The sequence below is a fragment of the Scyliorhinus canicula genome, chromosome 15 (genome assembly GCF_902713615.1).
Source record: "Scyliorhinus canicula chromosome 15, sScyCan1.1, whole genome shotgun sequence".
Taxonomy (NCBI): Eukaryota; Metazoa; Chordata; class Chondrichthyes; order Carcharhiniformes; family Scyliorhinidae; genus Scyliorhinus; species Scyliorhinus canicula.
Window position 1 is genome coordinate 810,114 of NC_052160.1, and position 20,643 is coordinate 830,756.

Below are 20,643 nucleotides of genomic sequence, written 5' to 3' on the forward strand. Positions count from 1 at the left end.
CATAGATTCACAACCCTTTGGGTGAAGAAGTTCCTCCTAAACTCAGTCCTAAATCTACTTCCCCTTATTTTGAGGCTATGTCCCCTAGTTCTGCTGTCACCCGCCAGTGGAAACAACCTGCCCGCATCTATCCTATCTATTCCCTTCATAATTTTAAATGTTTCTATAAGATCCCCCCTCATCCTTCTAAATTCCAACGAGTACAGTCCCAGTCTACTCAACCTCTCCTCATAATCCAACCCCTTCAGCTCTGGGATTAACCTAGTGAATCTCCTCTGCACACCCTCCAGCGCCAGTACGTCCTTTCTCAAGTAAGGAGACCAAAACTGAACACAATACTCCAGGTGTGGCCGCACTAACACCGTATACAATTGCAACATAACCTCCCTAGTCTTAAACTCCATCCCTCTAGCAATGAAGGACAAAATTCCATTTGCCTTCTTAATCACCTGTTGCACTTGTAAACCAACCTTCTGTGACTCATGCACTAGCACACCCAAGTCTCTCTGAACAGCGGCATGCTTTAATATTTTATCGTTTAAATAATAATCCCGTTTGCTGTTATTCCTACCAAAATGGATAACCTCACATTTGTCAACATTGTATTCCATCTGCCAGACCCGAGCCCATTCACTTAACCTATCCAAATCCCTCTGCAGATTTCCAGTATCCTCTGCACTTTTCGCTTTACCACTCATCTTAGTGTCATCTGCAAACTTGGACACATTGCCCTTGGTCCCCAATTCCAAATCATCTATGTAAATTGTGAACAATTGTGGGCCCAACACGGATCCCTGAGGGACACCACTAGCTACTGATTACCAACCAGAGAAACACCCATTAATCCCAACTCTTTGCTTTCTATTAATTAACCAATCCTCTATCCATGCTACTACTTTACCCTTAATGCTATGCATCTTTATCTTATGCAGCAACCTTTTGTGTGGCACCTTGTCAAAGGCTTTCTGGAAATCCAGATATACCACATCCATCGGCTCCCCGTTATCTACTGCACTGGTAATGTTCTCAAAAAATTCCACCAAATTAGTTAGGCACGACCTGACCTTTATGAACCCATGCTGCGTCTGCCCAATGGGACAATTTCTATCCAGATGCCTCGCAATTTCTTCCTTGATGATAGATTCCAGCATCTTCCCTACTACCAAAGTTAAGCTCACTGGCCTATAATTTCCTGCTTTCTGCCTACCTCCTTTTTTTAAACTGTGGCGTCACGTTTGCTAATTTCCAATCCACCGGGACCACCCCTGAGTCTAGTGAATTTCGGTAAATTATCACTAGTGCATCTGCAATTTCCCTAGCCATCTCTTTTAGCACTCTGGGATGCATTCCATCAGGGCCAGGAGACTTGTCTACCTTTAGCCCCATTAGCTTGCCCATCACTCCCTCCTTAGTGATAACAATCCTCTCAAGGTCCTCACCTGTCATAGCCTCGTTTCTATCAGTCGCTGGCATGTTATTTGTGTCTTCCACTGTGAAGACCGACACAAAAAACCTGTTCAGTTCCTCAGCCATTTCCTCATTTCCCATTATTAAAACTCCCTTCTCATCCTCTAAAGGACCAATATTTACCTTAGCCACTCTTTTTTGTCTTACATATTTGTAAAAACTTTTACTGTCTGTTTTTATATTCTGAGCAAGTTTACTCTCATACTCTATCTTACTCTTCTTTATAGCTTTTTTAGTAGCTTTCTGTTGCCCCCTAAAGATTTCCCAGTCCTCTAATCTCCCAGCAATCTTTGCCACTTTACATGCTTTTTCCTTCAATTTGATACTCTCCCTTATTTCCTTAGATATCCACGGTCGATTTTCCCTCTTTCTTCCGTCCTTCCTTTTTGTTGGTATAAACCTTTTTAAGTCAGGTCATGTAATGGTAAAATTATGTTTGGCTTTTTAAGAATCAAGTTTTAATTAAATTAGCTGTAGCAAATGTTATCTTGCAAATTAAAAAATGTTCACAGATTTGAGGTGTGGTCCAAAAATAACCAACATCAAGTTACTGACTTCCCTTTTAAGGTGACCAATAAGCTGACTGCAGTGTTGGCCATGTGTAATTAATGTGGGCAATGAGCAGGGGAATTTGACCTCCTTCAGGGTGGCTTCAAGGTCAACACAGTGGTTGTGTCTCGGATACATCCAAGGCCAGAATCTGTTTTAGGCTTCGGCCTAATTTGAATGCTGCCCACAGCTGTGGATATCAGACGACTCAAACAATTGTGGGAGTCTGGGAAATCATCCAACTCTGAAGATCCTGTTTCAGCAGCGTGGAAGGATAGAAGGGTCAGATCCTTTGAAATTCACCCCAGCTCTTCCTGGACACACAGTGAGCAGACACCAGAGTCTTTTTGAAGATGTAGTTACAGGGATTGGGTCATTTACCACCACCACGCAGTGCAAAATTGCGTGATCTGTGACCTAGCCTATACTTTGCCCCATTTCTCACACCATTGGGTAACAAACTTCAGGCTCCAGGTTCATTTATCAATCTCGGCTTGAAAATTACCAATTGATCCAACACCGTTTGCAGTTTTCAGAAGAGGGTTCCAAAGTTCCACCACTCTGTGTTTAAGAGAGTTTCCTAATTTCACTTAAAAAAGATCTGGCTCAAAGTTTTTAGGCCATCTCTCCAGCCGTAGATTCCTCAACCATATCTGCTCCCCTTAATGCTTCAAAAATTTCAATTGGATCATCCGTTAACCCAAATGTCCTTCTGATGGTATTGGCTGAGCCCAGACTACAGTAACCAGGTTTGTAACTTTAACACCAATAACCTTTATAATTTAACTAATAAAACTAAACTGACTACCCTAATACCCCTTACCAACCCTTCCTACATAATGTATAAATATACAGATACACACACAACATAAGGGGAAGAAAAAGTGATGATGCAGTAAAAAGGATAAAAGATCTCCAATGCCCGATAATGGCTTTCAGTCTTTCCGGAGTTCAAGCTTTCACTTCAATGCTTCTTCCTTCTGAGCTTGAGAGGGTTTCCTATGGCAAGGGCAGCTACTTTCTTTGTCGATGCACACTCATTTCAACGATACAGTAAAGATGTGCCAGGCACTCACTGGTTTACGAACAATAAAGATGTCCTTCACTTCTGCAGAGAGTGAGGGGGGGGAGAGATCCTCCTTTGTTCAAGGCCTAATCAGACAAGTCCTCTGCGAAGCATCCCACTGGAACTAATCGCTGACTGTTGTCAACCAGAGCATTGTCCCTGGCCAAACCACAGCCGCCCAATCGAATCGTCTTCCTCCAAAGCTGGTCCTTAAGATTACCATGGCGCCGTCAAATCTGAAAGCGAATCCTGGAACACACTTTCCTGACTAGCAGGCTGCCTCGCCTTATGCCCACTGCTTGAAGGCACATTCCGATTATGAGTCCACAGACCAAAAATAATAAAATTAAAGCAAAGAAATGGGAACAAAGGGAAATCAAACAATACATTCCAGTTTGTCCAAGGCCAAGAATCTTTCTGTCTTTATTTCATTATTCAGCATCTCTGCCATTTCTTTATTTTCACTGTTATCAATTTTCAACGGCCCACATTTTCCCAACCACCTTTTTTTTTTCATTTTAAACAATTTTTGTGTTGATTTTAATATCCTTTCGAAGTTTCTTTTCATACTCCCCTTTTGAATTGGATTGGATTTGATTTATCGTCACGTGTGCCGAGGTACAGTGAAAAGTATTGTTCTGCGTACAGATGGTTCCGTACATGAATAAACACAGGGCATTCAGACACAGGCAGCGGGTAAAGCACAGAGTGTAGTTTTATTCTGTAGCAAAGATGCATCGAGAGATCAGTTCAGTCCAGAAGAGGGTCGTTCAGGAGTCTGGTGACAGCGGGGAAGAATATGTTAGTGCGGTTCTCAGACTTTTGTGTCTTCTGCCCGATGGAAGAGGTTGGAAGAGAGAATGACCCAGGTTGGAGGTGTCTTTGATTATGCTGCCCACTTTTCCAAGGCAGCGGGTGGTGTAGACAGAGTCAGTGGATGGAAGGCGGGTCACATGATGGACTGGGCTGTGTTCACAACTCTCTCTAGTTTCTTAGGTCAGTGTTTTTCAAACTTTTTTTTTCCAGGGACCCATTTTTACCAACTGGCCGCCCTTCGGGACCCAGGCCGGCCGATCTTCGGGACCCAGGCCGGCCGCCCTTCGGGACCCAGGCCGGCCGCCCTTCGGGACCCAGGCCGGCCGCCCTTCGGGACCCAGGCCGTCCGCCCTTCGGGACCCAGGCCGTCCGCCCTTCGGGACCCAGGCCGTCCGCCCTTCGGGACCCAGGCCGGCCGATCTTCGGGACCCAGGCCGTCCGCCCTTCGGGACCCAGGCCGGCCGATCTTCGGGACCCAGGCCGTCCGCCCTTCGGGACCCAGGCCGGCCGCCCTTCGGGACCCAGGCCGGCCGATCTTCGGGACCCAGGCCGGCCGCCCTTCGGGACCCAGGCCGTCCGCCCTGCGGGACCCAGGCCGTCCGCCCTGCGGGACCCAGGCCGGCCGCCCTTCGGGACCCAGGCCGTCCGCCCTTCGGGACCCAGGCCGGCCGATCTTCGGGACCCAGGCCGTCCGCCCTGCGGGACCCAGGCCGTCCGCCCTGCGGGACCCAGGCCGTCCGCCCTGCGGGACCCAGGCCGGCCGCCCTTCGGGACCCAGGCCGTCCGCCCTTCGGGACCCAGGCCGGCCGATCTTCGGGACCCAGGCCGTCCGCCCTTCGGGACCCAGGCCGTCCGCCCTTCGGGACCCAGGCCGTCCGCCCTGCGGGACCCAGGCCGTCCGCCCTGCGGGACCCAGGCCGTCCGCCCTGCGGGACCCAGGCCCGCCGCCCTTCGGGACCCAGGCCGTCCGCCCTGCGGGACCCAGGCCGTCCACCCTTCGGGACCCAGGCCGTCCACCCTTCGGGACCCAGGCCGTCCACCCTTCGGGACCCAGGCCCGCCGCCCTTCGGGACCCAGGCCGGCCGATCTTCGGGACCCAGGCCGTCCACCCTTCGGGACCCAGGCCGGCCGTTCTTCGGGACCCAGGCCGTCCGCCCTGCGGGACCCAGGCCGTCCGCCCTGCGGGACCCAGGCCGTCCGCCCTTCGGGACCCAGGCCGTCCGCCCTGCGGGACCCAGGCCGTCCGCCCTGCGGGACCCAGGCCGTCCGCCCTTCGGGACCCAGGCCGTCCGCCCTTCGGGACCCAGGCCGTCCGCCCTTCGGGACCCAGGCCGTCCGCCCTTCGGGACCCAGGCCGTCCGCCCTTCGGGACCCAGGCCGTCCGCCCTTCGGGACCCAGGCCGTCCGCCCTGCGGGACCCAGGCCGTCCACCCTTCGGGACCCAGGCCGTCCGCCCTGCGGGACCCAGGCCGGCCGATCTTCGGGACCCAGGCCGGCCGATCTTTGGGACCCAGGCCGGCCGCCCTTCGGGACCCAGGCCGGCCAATCTTCGGGACCCAGGCCGGCCGATCTTTGGGACCCAGGCCGGCCGCCCTGCGGGACCCAGGCCGGCCGATCTTCGGGACCCAGGCCGGCCGATCTTTGGGACCCAGGCCGTCCGCCCTGCGGGACCCAGGCCGGCCGATCTTTGGGACCCAGGCCGGCCGATCTTTGGGACCCAGGCCGGCCGATCTTTGGGACCCAGGCCGGCCGATCTTTGGGACCCAGGCCGGCCGATCTTTGGGACCCAGGCCGGCCGCCCTTCGGGACCCAGGCCGTCCGCCCTTCGGGACCCAGGCCGGCCGCCCTTCGGCACCCAGGCCGGCCGCCCTTCGGGACCCAGGCCGTCCGCCCTTCGGGACCCAGGCCGTCCGCCCTTCGGGACCCAGGCCGGCCGATCTTCGAGTACCACCATTTTCTCTTACCTTGTTTGCTGCAACCACGCCCAAAGCACGTGATGTCGACGTTCGGGGGGTGTGATCTGCTCTCTGCCTCCCTTCAGACAGGAAGATTTTACTGCATTAAAAAAAAAATCTTCTCCTGCGTCTTCGCTTGCCCAAATTTGCGCGCAAAGCCTTTAACAAGGCCGGCTGCGAACGGCCTTCTAAATGATGGCCATGACGATTTTTTAAAATGTGGGCGCATTGTACATGCATGCGCAGCGTGCCCGCATTTTTTATAATGTCGAGGCCGTAATTTGGCTGCTTACAGCCGGCGTTATTAAAAGCCAGATGCTGTGGCTGTTGTGCACGCATTTGCGCTATCGGGTGCGCTGCGACTGAGGCTCCGCGACCCACCGACTGACGGCTCTGTGACCCACCGACTGACGGCTCTGAGACCCACCGACTGACGGCTCTGAGACCCACCGACTGACGGCTCTGAGACCCACCGACTGACGGCTCTGTGACCCACCGACTGACGGCTCTGAGACCCACCGACTGACGGCTCTGAGACCCACCGACTGACGGCTCTGAGACCCACCGACTGACGGCTCTGCGTCCCACCGACTGACGGCTCTGAGACCCACCGACTGACGGCTCCGTGACCCACCGACTGACGGCTCTGAGACCCACCGACTGACGGCTCTGAGACCCACCGACTGACGGCTCTGAGACCCACCGACTGACGGCTCTGAGACCCACCGACTGACGGCTCTGAGACCCACCGACTGACGGCTCCGTGACCCACCGACTGACGGCTCTGAGACCCACCGACTGACGGCTCTCAGACCCACCGACTGACGGCTCTGAGACCCACCGACTGACGGCTCTGAGACCCACCGACTGACGGCTCCGGGACCCACCGACTGACGGCTCTGAGACCCACCGACTGACGGCTCCGCGGCGGACGGCTCTGTGACCCACCGACTGACGGCTCCGTGACCCACCGACTGACGGCTCTCAGACCCACCGACTGACGGCTCTGAGACCCACCGACTGACGGCTCTCAGACCCATGTGGCGGGCGGCTCTGAGACTCCGACTTTGTCACCCTTGTTCTTTGTATCCTTTCTAGTCACCAGGATTGATTGCTTTCTCGTTTAGTTTTATGTTGTCTCTTGGCCATTTAGATATCATGGCTATTCTTTTTTGGAAAGTAGAAGTCTTGTTCTTTCAGGATATGAGTTGGTTCTATAATCACATTAAGTTTTTTATTAAACACCTCTAACTGATCTTTAGTTTTAACCAAGAACAGGTCTTCTCAGGTTACTGTGGACTGTGTCTGATCTCAGCCCTGCCTAAATGTAGTCGTTCATCATAGAACCCCAAAGTACAGAGGAGGCTACCCGGCCTCTTGAGTCTGCATCGACCCCCTGAAAGAGCCCCTTACCCAGGCCCACTCCCCCACCCCATCCCCGTAACCCCATCTAACCTGCACATCGTTGGACACTAACGGGCAATTTTGGCATGGCCAATCCACGTAACCAGCACATCTTTGGACTGTGGTAGGAAACACACCTGGAGGAAACCTACACGGACACGGGGAATTGAACTTGGATTCCTGGTGTTTGGAGGCAACAGTGCTAGCCACTGTAGCATGGTACAGAAGGAGTACATTTGGCCCATCAAGTCCATGCCAGTTCCCCATGGAGTAACCAGTCAGTCCCACTCCCCATTTGTGCCCATAACACTGCAAGTTTATCTGTACTACCTTTCCCACCCGAGCCTCCAGCTCTCGCCTCCTGCACTTTGTTTAATGTCCTTGTGACCGCCACCTGGTTCCTTTCCACTGGGTCCCTGGTCCCAATTCAGTTGAAGCTTGTCCCAAAGATCCAGTTCCTTCTGAAATGGAACCTCTTTGCAGGTGACAACAAAAGTGAAATGGGAATGTCAAAGCAGCAATTTCCAATTACACAAAATGTAACAAGACAAGTTGCAGTTTGTGAACAGGAAGTGCGAATTCCAATGCAAGATTTTTAGTAACATTTCACAGAATGTAAAAGATCTTCAGTGTGTTGATACTGATCCAAATCCATTCTGAGTGCAGTTCATGAAACTTTTGTAGAATAAAGCATATATTGTTTGCAACTATGATAATACCTAGCCTAGCCCTGCAACTGGACAGAAATAATTTGGCTAAAAATATGATCATAGCAATTTATTTTGTTTGCATTTCAACTTTGGAACAGTGGTAATGTTTTTGAACAAAATTATAATCGCTTAAACACGCATTGTGTTCCAGAACAAGGCAAAATATCTTCAAGGAGCCAAATGGTGTATTCCCTTCATTCCTTCCATTCCTTCCATTTACCTGAATGAATGTAACCGTATCCTTCTCCAGATCCATCCCTTAGCTCTCCACGTCACTGTGCAGCTGACACTGAAGGATTACAAAAAATAAATCTTTTTATTTAAAAAAATGGCTAAAGACATAAGGGAAGCAAACTGTCCAATCGACATACAGGCTCCAATATTAACTCTCTAATCATAAAACCATAATTTCATGTCTCTAGGATTATGATGTCATTAAAGTGTTGCGGAGAGTTTTGGAACAAAGAGATCTAGGGGTACAGGTCCATAGCTCCTTGAAGGTGGAGTGGCAGGTGGCCAGGGTGGTGAAGAAGGCATTCAGCAAGCTAGGTTTCATTGGTCAGAACATTCAATACAGGAGTTGGGATGCCTTGTTGAAGTTGTCCAAGACATTAGTACGGCTGTGTACAGTTCTGGTCACCCAATTATAGAAAGGATATTATTAAACTACAAAAGTGCAGAAAACATTTACTAGGATGCTACCGGGACTTTGATGGTTTGAGTTATAAGGAGGGGCTGGATGAACTGAGACCATTTTCCCCGGAGCATAGCAGGCTCGGGGATGATCTTATAGAGGTCTATAAAATAATGGGCGGCACAGATAAGGTAGATAGTCAACCTCTTTTCCCAAAGGTAGGGAGTCTAAATAATAATTATTGTCACAAGTAGTCTTACATTAACACTGCAATGAAGTTACTGTAAGGACATAGGTTTACGGTGAGAGGGGAGAGATACAAGAGGGTCCAGAGGGGCAATTGTTTCACACAGAGGGTGGTAAGTGTCTGGAACGAGCTGCCAAAGGCAGTGGTAGAGGCGGGTACAATTTTGTCTTTTAAAAAGCATTTAGACAGTTATATGGGAAAGCTGGGTATAGAGGATATGGGCCAAATGTGGGCAACTGGGACTAGCTTAGTGGTTAAAACTAGGAGGCATGGACAAGCTGGGCTGAAGGCCTGTTTCCATGCTGCGAACCTCTGTGACCTCTAACTGCGTACACTTGCTTGGTCGTGAGCAAGTGGAAATTGCCCTTGGAAATTATTTTACAACCTCAGCCTCTCTGTAGTCAGTGAGCTTGACCTCGACCCTGCAAGCTTTTAGCTGGTCCCTGAAGGTTGGGTTGTCCAAGGCACAATCGTCAACTCCGTACTGCGAAGTGTTCCGGTACTGGACCAGACTCCAATTTATATCAGGAAACCGGACTAGACCCCAATTTATATCAGGAAACCGGACTAGACCCCAATTTATATCAGGAAACCGGAGCAGACTCCAATTTATATCAGGAAACCGGAGCAGACCCCAATTTATATCAGGAAACCGGAGCAGACCCCAATTTATATCAGGAAACCGGAGCAGACCCCAATTTACATCAGGAAACCGGAGCAGACCCCAATTTACATCAGGAAACCGGACCAGACTCCAATTTACATCAGGAAACCGGAGCAGACCCCAATTTATATCAGGAAACCGGAGCAGACCCCAATTACATCAGGAAACCGGAGCAGACTCCAATTTACATCAGGAAACCGGAGCAGACCCCAATTTATATCAGGAAACCGGAGCAGACCCCAATTTACATCAGGAAACCGGACCAGACCCCAATTTATATCAGGAAACCGGAGCAGACCCCAATTTATATCAGGAAACCGGAGCAGACCCCAATTTATATCAGGAAACCGGAGCAGACCCCAATTTATATCAGGAAACCGGAGCAGACCCCAATTTATATCAGGAAACCGGAGCAGACCCCAATTTACATCAGGAAACCGGACCAGACCCCAATTTATATCAGGAAACCGGAGCAGACCCCAATTTATATCAGGAAACCGGAGCAGACCCCAATTTACATCAGGAAACCGGACCAGACCCCAATTTATATCAGGAAACCGGAGCAGACCCCAATTTATATCAGGAAACCGGACTAGACCCCAATTTACATCAGGAAACCGGGGCAGACCCCAATTTATATCAGGAAACCGGACTAGACCCCAATTTATATCAGGAAACCGGAGCAGACCCCAATTTATATCAGGAAACCGGACCAGACCTCAATTTATATCAGGAAACCGGACTAGACCCCAATTTATATCAGGAAACCGGACCAGACCTCAATGTATATCAGGAAACCGGATCAGACCCCAATTTATATCAGGAAACCGGATCAGACCCCAATTTATATCAGGAAACCGGACCAAACCCCAATTTATATCAGGAAACCGGACCAAACCCCAATTTACATCAGGAAACCGGAGCAGACCCCAATGTATATCAGGAAATTGTGGCACAGCGGGCAGCAGAGCATGAGGCACAGCGGGTGGCATAGCGGGCGGCACGGTGGGCAGCACAGCGGGCGGCACGGTGGTTAACACTGCTGCCTCACAGCGCCACGGACCTGGGTTCGATTCCAGCCTTGGGTCTCTGTCTGTGCGGAGTTTGCACTTTCTCCCCATGTCTGCGTGGGTTTCCTCTGGTTGTTCCGGTTTCCTCACACAGTCCAAAGATGGGCAGGTTAGGTGGATTGGCCAGGACAAAATTGTCCCTTAGTGTCCAACGGTTAAGTGGGGTTACGGGGTTAGGGTAGGGGCATGGGCTTGGGTAGGGTGCTCATTCAAAGGGTCGGTGCAGACTTGGGCCGAGTGGCCTCCTGCAGGGATTCTAAGCAGCATTTGTATTTCAATGTAGATCGTAACGAGCTCTAATTACATGATCCCTGTCACAAAGAAAGTAAGACTTTTGTCTTTGGCCTTGAATAAGATGTGTAAAACCAGCCTTTACATTCGCACTAGAGTGACCAATAATTTGTATTTGTTTAGCTTTAGCTCTTTTCCCTCTGCCCTGTCCCGGCTTCTGCCCTGTCCCGGCTTCTGCCCTGTCCCGGCTTCTGCCCTGTCCCGGCTTCTGCCCTGTCCCGGCTTCTGCCCTGTCCCGGCTTCTGCCCTGTCCCGGCTTCTGCCCTGTCCCGGCTTCTGCCCTGTCCCGGCTTCTGCCCTGTCCCGGCTTCTGCCCTGTCCCGGCTTGCCTGTCCGCTGCCCTGTCCCGGCTTCTGCCCTGTCCCGGCTTCTGCCCTGTCCCGGCTTCTGCCCTGTCCCGGCTTCTGCCCTGTCCCGGCTTCTGCCCTGTCCCGGCTTCTGCCCTGTCCCGGCTTCTGCCCTGTCCCGGCTTCTGCCCTGTCCCGGCTTCTGCCCTGTCCCGGCTTCTGCCCTGTCCCGGCTTCTGCCCTGTCCCGGCTTCTGCCCTGTCCCGGCTTCTGCCCTGTCCCGGCTTCTGCCCTGTCCCGGCTTCTGCCCTGTCCCGGCTTCTGCCCTGTCCCGGCTTCTGCCCTGTCCCGGCTTCTGCCCTGTCCCGGCTTCTGCCCTGTCCCGGCTTCTGCCCTGTCCCGGCTTCTGCCCTGTCCCGGCTTCTGCCCTGTCCCGGCTTCTGCCCTGTCCCGGCTTCTGCCCTGTCCCGGCTTCTGCCCTGTCCCGGCTTCTGCCCTGTCCCGGCTTCTGCCCTGTCCCGGCTTCTGCCCTGTCCCGGCCCCTGCCCTGTCCCGGCCCCTGCCCTGTCCCGGCCCCTGCCCTGTCCCGGCCCCTGCCCTGTCCCGGCCCCTGCCCTGTCCCGGCCCCTGCCCTGTCCCGGCCCCTGCCCTGTCCCGGCCCCTGCCCTGTCCCGGCCCCTGCCCTGTCCTTCTAATAACTAAGATCCCAATTACTTTTATAGCTTTAGCAAACTTGTCCTTTTTTAAAAAAAGATCAACACGCCTTCAGTCTCTTTGTTCCATTGCCAGTTCCATCACAGTGCTAGTGGTTAGCACTGTTGCCTCACAGCGCCAGGGTCCCAGGTTCGATTCCCGGCTTGGGTCACTGTCCATGCGGAGTCTGCACGTTCTCCCCGTGTCTGCATGGGTTTCCTCCGGGTGCTCCGGTTTCCTTCCACAAATCCTGAAAGATGTGCAGGTTAGGAGAATTGGACATTCTGAATTCTCCCTCAGTGTACCCGAACAGGCGCCAGAGTGTGGCGACTACGGGATTTTCACAGTGTTAATGTAAGCCGACTTGTGACACTCATAATGAAATGAAAATGAAAATCGTTTACTGTCACGAGTAGACTTCAATGAAGTTACTGTGAAAAGCCCCTAGTCGCCACATTCCGGCGCCTGTTCGGGGAGGCTGTTACGGGAATCGAACCGTGCTGCTGGCCTGCCTTGGTCTGCTTTAAAAGCCAGTGATTTAGCCCAGTGAGCTAAACTGGGTATACTTTGTATGTAATATATTCTCGTTATTTATCCTCCCAAAATGTGTTGCTTCATATTTCTCCATATTGTATTTATTCTGAGTTCTATCTGCTCGACCTACTGATCTAATTCTGTTGAAATGAAATGAAAATTAAATGAATGAATGTTCATAAAGAATTCATGGAATCTCATTCGACAATAGCTTCAGGAGGGGATTGGCCATTCTAACTGTCCTTTGGGGAAAATTGGTTTCTATCCTCTCTTTTAATCTTTGTGATTATCTTAAATATGTGTCCCGTTACTATTTTGCTCACCAGTGCAAGAGTCCATCGCTGCTCCCATTCGGGAATAAACCATGCTGACCGCGATTGATCATTTTGTATCTATAGCAGGCTATCCCATAAGCATCCTAGTTCATTTTTTGTTGAGGAGATTGCCAGGAAATTCAAACCAGAATTGGTCCACAGCATCCTGCAGTCGCAAGTCCCAATTATAAAGCTGCCCTGCACAGCCAGAGCCCAAATCGCACCCAACTTATTTTACACCCCATTGACCCAGATTTCTTCTGTTAATTGATCCTAGGGACTTATCATTATGGATGATGAGATTCCATTTACCGATGCACTGGATCACAATCAGCAACAGCATCACGGTTAATTTTCCTCTTTCAGCACAGGCCGAGGAAATTCAACATGGGATTTTTTATATTGCAATTTGCTGAACGACTAATGCAGCCATTGGAAAAGTTACAGCTGTTACTGTTTAACGGGCAAATTCATACACTCTGAACACTCCATACAATAGGATTGATTTTAACTTTCCAAATTGGGGTTAATGGGCAGTAACGACCTCAAACTGGGGGTCTGTAAACTTACTACCCATAATACCTGAGATGGAGCTGTTGCCACTTTCCCCGATCGAAGCTTTGCTGTATCAGGTGATGGGCTGCTTTTAATAATAGTCCTATGATTTATATCTCATTGCTATTTTAGGATAGAATTGATTGGAACATGTCCAGTATGCTCACATAGCTTAACTGTCAATAGTGTAAAAGACCTTGCAAAAATGTTATTCTGAGATCTGTCTGTTCAACCTACTGAGGAAGTTCTTAAAACAATTTTCCTGGGCAAGGAGGAGAATTTCCAGATCGTGCAAAAATAATTTCAACAGCTGCCAACCAGAGCTGCCCCACCTGATGTCATCTGCGATTACCTTGCTGCTGCTCCATTGCAGCTCTGCGATTACCTTGCTGCTGCTCCATTGCAGCTCTGCGATTACCTTGCTGCTGCTCCATTGCAGCTCTGCGATTACCTTGCTGCTGCTCCATTGCTGCTCTGCGATTACCTTGCTGCTGCTCCATTGCTGTGGCAGATTTGCTCTACTTGCTGGGATTGCTGGTTCCATTGAAATGAGATTGAAGCACTAAAATGGCTCCAGCTTCTTCACCCAGCCAATGAGCAGCTTGATGGCTGCTCCTTAAAACAATCCCAACGTGTTTTCTATATTTTAACTTTCGGGAGATTATTTGTCAATTGATGAATAGATCATAAACCTAAGATGCTAAGAATTGGATATTTTGGTGTTTTTAAATTCACTTTGCTTTTATATTTATTTCCCCCTGCAGTGTACGGGCACACAATGGGACTCAGCCACGTTTGGCAGTCTGGAGCAGAAAAATAAATTCTTGAGACTCATGGGTGGTTTTAAATCATCAAATCCGCCTCCATCATCTACTTCTGGAAAGCCCAACATGGCACTTAACAAGGAAGAAGAACAAAAATTTAACCGGACTCTTCAGCAGGAATTTGACAAAGCATTGAACCTTCGGCAACATCAAGGAATTGGCCTCGGTTTCCAACCTTTTTCTAATCTAAATAGCAAAATATTTTTTATAGATAAACATGCATCGAAATCTAAGAAGTTTGATTTTAATTAGAAGATAAAATGGCACCGACTTTGCTTCAGAAAATGAAATACTGTACAGAAAGGTTTTGAAGAATTGGTGCTTTTCCATGGTTCTGTTTAGCAGTTACATGCTTATATAAATGGAGCTGAATGAAACATGCTGGGTTCAGCTGTTTGTTTTAGTCTAACCCAAGCCTGTCAAACTGTAACTCTGACCTGAAGCAGAGCAATTACTTTCCAAAGTCAATGATGCAGCTGGAATCCTGACTCTGTGCCACTTTCTGTCAGTTCAGTATTGGATTTCACAATGCACAAAGGGCTGGACCTGTCCTCCATGAATGGACCAAATTCAGATCGGCACAGCTTTATTTATATATTTTTCCTGTGACTTTATTTTTCTATTTTCCATTTGCTTCTAATCAGTTAGAGCTGTTGCTTTCGTTTTCTCACGTCAACAGTATTTTTATCTGGATTATTGTAAAAGAAATAATAAATCAGCCTAGTGGAGTCTGGTCTCTGGAAACCACTCTCTCTGATGGCAAGTTTACAGATTTTTCATCAAATGAAAGGCGACAAAATCAATAAAATAATTAAAAGGTAAATTTAAATGGGTGAGAATCGTGAAAGTAAATCCTGACGCCTACGTGTGGACCAAAAGGCTTGAATTTCACTTCTTTGGTTTAAAAGTGTCAAGTCTAATTGATTTGCCTTTTTCTCTTGACATAAAAAGGATCTCTGGGTGAGAAATTGGGCCCCGTTCATTGCTGTGCTCAAACTAATTTTGCACTGTTACTGTTGCAGGGCCTCCATTCTATCCAGTTTGTTTAGTGTCCCTGCAACTCGCCTCTTCATTTAGTGGAACAACACGGGAATGTTCTTCACTTTCAATTTGCCTGTCTGTGCATCGAAGAGGGTTAGCAGTCGTCCTTCTGGATCCACAACACTATTGCCAGCCCCCTCCCCGTAGGCTGCTACCTGCTTCATGGGTGATCCAAGTTGCCTGTGTCTTAATTGGATCAACATTCAATGGAATTTTGCCCAAATCTGGAGGAGCTTCAGTTTGAGGTGCACATTCATCTGAAATTTAAACCCTTTCCTGACCATGATTGAGTTTTGTTTCTGTATCAAATTAGTTAATCTATCCAAGGTACTACATACAGATTTGGTCATTTGCAACAGAAGGCATCATTAAACTGACATGTATTTTGTAAGAATTTTAAATTCTAAAGCTGGGTTGGTCAATATTTGTTTCTGAAAAGTCAGCAGTTGAGTTTGCAGGAAATTGCAATTATTGGTGAGGTTTTAAATGCTTGTTTAACTACCTTCGAAACTTGAAACCAAATTTGAATTATTGCTACGTTTAAAATACAGTTTGGATACCTCGGTTAATGGGTTATTTTCTGTCCCGACTCCAGTCATTCAGTCGCTAGGGACGTGGTTCGAGGTCGTAATGAAATCAAAATAGTGCAGAAGCTGGAAAAACACAGCAGGTCTGGCGGGATTAATGGTGTTTCTCTCCGAAGAGGCTGCCAAACCTGCGATATTTCAGCATTTTTTGTTTTTATACTGGTCGAGGTGATAGTCACCATCCCAAGTGGCAATTCCTCACACAGGTAAGTTTTTACTGTGTTAAAGGTTGTTGAACTGCAGAGATAACAGTGTGAAAATCAACACTTATAGAATGTTATTGTTTGCACATTTCTCACGAGGTATTGGATTGAAATCAGGAGGAGGAACCCAAGCTGATCTTTTTTCTCTTTTTGTTGCCTCGCATCAGGGTTCTGAAGTCAGCTATTTTTGTTTTTTCATTCATGGGGTGTGGGTATCGCTGGTTAGGCCAACATTTATTGCCCATTCCTAATTGGCCCCTGAGAAGGTGGTGTTGAGCTGCTGCCTTGAACTGTTGCAGCCGATGTGTTGTATGTACTGTTGCTAAGTGTGCTTTTACTTAATTGCTCTGTTTTAATAACCTTTGCTCTAGAGTCGCCAGGTATCTTTCTGATACCACCACAGGGTTCAAAGCCAAGTGCTGATCAATAACTCAATACACCAGTTAGTAAGTTTCAAATCAAAACACATTTATTATACACACAGTCAATCACTACTCATGCATAAAACTCTACTTACTAAACTATCACTACTACTAAAGGCCTATCTTAGCTTTCAAATGGCCCACCAGGTCAGAGGAACAATGGCCTTTGTCCTGTTCTGAATCTGCTGGCTTCAAGCTGGTATGGAATAGTAGCTAGGAGCGTCTATCACATAGCGTGCGTTGACTGGAGACTTACTTGGTTGGTGCAGCTGCTAGGCAGGTCTCTCCTTGTTGAGAGTCACGGTCAAGAGTTCTTTGAGAGCTGCCAAGAGAGCGAACTGAACTTGGGGGCTCTATTTTATAGTCCCCAGGGGTTTCGCGCCCTTGTGGGCGGACCCCAGACTTGGTTCCAATTGATTGGACCATGTCCCAATCGTTTCTATCGATTTCTCCAATACTGGAGCTGTTCCCTGATCGTAGGGTGGGCCCTGTGTCCTGCCTTTGTCCTGGCTCCCGCTGGCGCCGGGGAGTCTGTCTTGGTCCCGATTGCTTCAATGTTTCTAATTGTTCCTGGGGATCGCTCATTAGTATGTAGATGGCTATTGGTTTTGGTTCTGTCTGGGTTCTGCAAGTCTTAATACACAGGAAACCTTTCACCTGCCTGTTTTCCTGGGGCAGGCCAATTTTCCCTGCATTCTTTGCGGGCATCCATTTTTGAATTGGGAAGTGGCCAACCCCAGGTGGCTACACTCCTTCCTTGTGATTCTCAACACGAAGCGTGAAGGATCACATTACTGCGGTGTCTTCATTCCCTGACCCAGCGGGCACTCTTCCTTGGCCTCTACACTGACCATAACTATGCAATAACATTTTTAACTAACAATTCTAAGGGGCGCTATGTCATAACAGGGACATGCATTACAAAACAAGAACTGGAACCTCTAACTATCCTCAATAAACTACTCTCACTTAAATCATTCAAACATACTAACTTCCTAACAGTATAAATAGCAACATTCAAATTTCCCTCTGGTTTGGCAGTCAAACACAGAGTTTTACAATCCTTTGGTCACAAATGAACACATTTCTTTATTTACAAATGAAGACGCACAAACAAAACAAATGTTCTTTACTGTAGGTCGAGGGGCTCGGGGGCCTGGTGGAAACCGAAAATAGGGGATCTTATCCTGTATACTGGGGTGCGAGAGCGGTAGGCTCTCCTTCGCCATTTCCTCATGCGAATAGTCTGCACGATGCTGCAGAGTATCGCCAATGCTAGAAGTGCTTCGACAACATATGAAAGGGAATACCATGTGATAAACGTATCACACCATGTCGGGGTACTGTTGGTTGTTACTGGGCTCTGTGTACTATGGGGGAGTGAATCATTGACGGCCTGTGGCGTGGGGGTGAGGGTGTTCGCGTTCGCGCACAACCAAATACATAATGTCCAACAAAGAAAGATGGAGGTCGTCCTCATCTTCTCTTCTCTCTTTCCTTTTCTTATCCTGGAGCTTCTGGAATTCTGTGGATACAAGCATAACATCTGTTATTATCTTGCTTAAGATCTCGTGTGTTAGTCTGTCTATCCTTTAGTGCCAATTACCCTTTATAATTGGTCACCATCTGTGACTCCCTCATTTTCTTTTTAAACCGAATTTCAGGACAAGACACACTTAAAAATACTGAAACAGTGCGAGCCGTCTCGCAGCCTGTGCGATTTACCATCCCAATGTTTGAGGATGTAAATAGCATGAGGTGAAGCAACCGAAGGGTCACCTTAAAACAAAACAAAAACTTTTGAAACAAAAGAGCCAAAATGAGGTGCGTATGGGCCGTGGTGGGTAAGAGTTGGATGGAATCCCCGGGTAGGGCGGGCTGTGCTCTACCCGAGCTTGGCTGACCAGAGGGGGGTCCTGAGATAGGGCGGGGGTTAGTGCCGTTTCTCCACAGCCTGAGTAACCGGTAAGAACGGGCAACAATGTAGTCATTGTGGGAGTTGCAGTAGTGTCTCTACCGACAAATCGGAAGAGCGGTTACGAATTGGGTGCTGGCAAGTTCTTAGCGTTTTCGGCTGATAAGCTGGCCGTCATGTTCTCATAGGTTTCTGTGGACAAATTTGGCGTGGGGCTATGGAAGGCTGTTTAAATTCCAACAAAGAACATTTGACAAACACAAACAAACAAACAAACATGCAACGTAAATCGTGCAGGTTCCATCAGAATAGACACCGTTTCTCTCTTAAGCGTTTCCTTTTTAAAACATCATCTGGACACCTGTTATCTGTTGCGAACAGGGTTGCAAAGGGATTCTCGTGTTGGGAGTCAGACTCAATGTCATCGTCTTCTCCCGGATGCCATACACTTGTATGGATAAGGGTCGCCAAAGCTGCGTGGTGTGAGTTGGGGTTCATTTCATCGTTCTGAATGAGCCTGGTGAGGGTCGTCACTTCGGGGCTGGCCAAGTCTAAACCTAATAAATATTCTGTGCTTTTCATGGGGCGTCCGGTCATGAGAGTGGGGGTTGTATCCTGTGGATGTGGGAACAATGTTCCATAAAAACATGAGAGCAAATGGGAGGACTGAGTCCCAAGTGCTGTTGTTCTGTTGAACCATCTTTCTGAGGGTGGCTTTTAGGGTCCGATTCATTCTGTCCACAGTGCCACTTGACTGGGGGTGGTATGCGATGTGAAATTTTTGGGTGATGTCAAATATAGTTAGGACATTTTTCATTACGCGTCCCGTAAAATGGGAGCCTTGGTCGGATTCAATGCTGCGGGGGAGTCCCCATCTCGTAAAGATGTGGTGGGTCAGAATTTTGGCTGTGGTCTTCGCCATGTTTGTCCTTGATGGGAATGCCTCTACCCATTTTGTAAATGTGTCGATGACCACCAACACATATTTGTAACCATTTCTGCAAGGGGGTAAGGGTCCTATAAAATCAATCTGGAGGTTAGTCCAGGGGCCATTAACGGGGCGGGTGTGGCTAAGTTGAGCCTTCTTTGCATATCTGTCTGGATTATTCTGGGCACAGATCAAGCAATTCTCAACATAGTGGGCGATGTCTGCTTTTAAATTTGGCCACCAACAGAGCTGCCTGAGGTGGGCTACAGTGGGTTCAATTCCCTGGTGTCCATGACTGTCATGGAACAAACAAATGAGTTGATTCCTGTCCTGCTCAGGAACTACATAAAGACTATCTCTAAGGATCACACCGTCATGTGTGGTCAGAGAATTCCTAAATTTATCGTACGGTGCTGGGAAGTTTCCCTTTAAAATCTCCCTGAGCTTTTCATCTTGTTTCTGGGCCTGCTCTAAATCTTGGATATTGGTCTGTCAGACCTGAACTGCGTGTACTGGGGCACTTTCGCGGGGGTTCCAAAAATAACCATGTCTGGAACCTGTTTTAGCCAGTGCGTCAGCTTTCACATTTCCAGGTGGGGAAGAACGGTGGTGACTACGAACTTTTATGATTCCATATGTCCTGTCCTTTGCTTGTTCTTAAATATGTCGGAGTAAGGGGGCTGATGGTAGGGGATTTCCGTCTGCGGAAACAAATCCTCTTGCTTTCCACAGGGGTAGGAATCCTGTTAGGCTGTTGCAGACATAGAGGCTGTCCGAATATATGTCTGCTGGGCTGGGGAACGAATCGGGGTGATCAACTATATACGCAATTGCTGCCAGTTCTGCTGCCAGCGAGCCTAAGTGTCCTGGTAGCTTTAAGGAGATTTCTTCTCGGGCGCGTCCGCATCCTGTTATGCATTGCCCATCTAATACGGTGGAAGAGCCATCCACATATATTCTCAGGGGTGCGCATGTGTCTGTGTGCTGGGGTCTCTGGGGTGGAGTTCCTATCTTCTTGGGAGATGTTTTAGCGATGAAGGGGCCTGTGGTGTGGTAAGATAATCTCACATTCATGAGGGGCGCCTGGGTACTGTAGGTTGTCGGTAAGGAAAGTGTGGGTTTTAGTCTTTTTAACAGTGATGTCCCATCCCTGCAGAAGAAGGGTCCATCGGGCTGCTCAGATCTGGCTGACTGTGACATCCTTAAGTCGTCCGTCTAATAAAAGTTGTGTTGGTGTGTGTTCTGTGAGGATTGTGATGGGGTTGAGTCCTGTAATGTACGAAAAATACTGAACCGCCCAAAAGACTGCGAGCAGGTGCCTTTCACAGGCAGAAATTCCTTGCTCCACAGGATCTAAAACTCTTGAGGCGTAAGCCACAGGTCTCAACTGTTCGTGCCGTTCCTGGAGGAGCACGGCCGAAAGGGTTCGGTCGGTGCTTGCTACTTCTATAGCGTAGGGGGAAAGTG

The 20,643-nt window shown here is 48.9% G+C and overlaps 1 protein-coding gene across 1 annotated transcript in view; it reads left to right on the forward strand.

The window, feature by feature from the left end:
• LOC119977980 (lysine-rich nucleolar protein 1-like) overlaps positions 1-14,903 on the forward strand; it is a 44,523-nt gene extending 29,620 nt beyond the window's left edge. Inside the window, exon 5 of the mRNA XM_038819249.1 lies at positions 14,021-14,903. Within this exon, the coding sequence (XP_038675177.1) occupies positions 14,021-14,332 (312 nt within the window). The 3' untranslated portion in view covers positions 14,333-14,903. The remainder of the gene's footprint in view (positions 1-14,020) is intronic.
• The last annotated feature ends 5,740 nt before the right edge of the window (positions 14,904-20,643 follow it).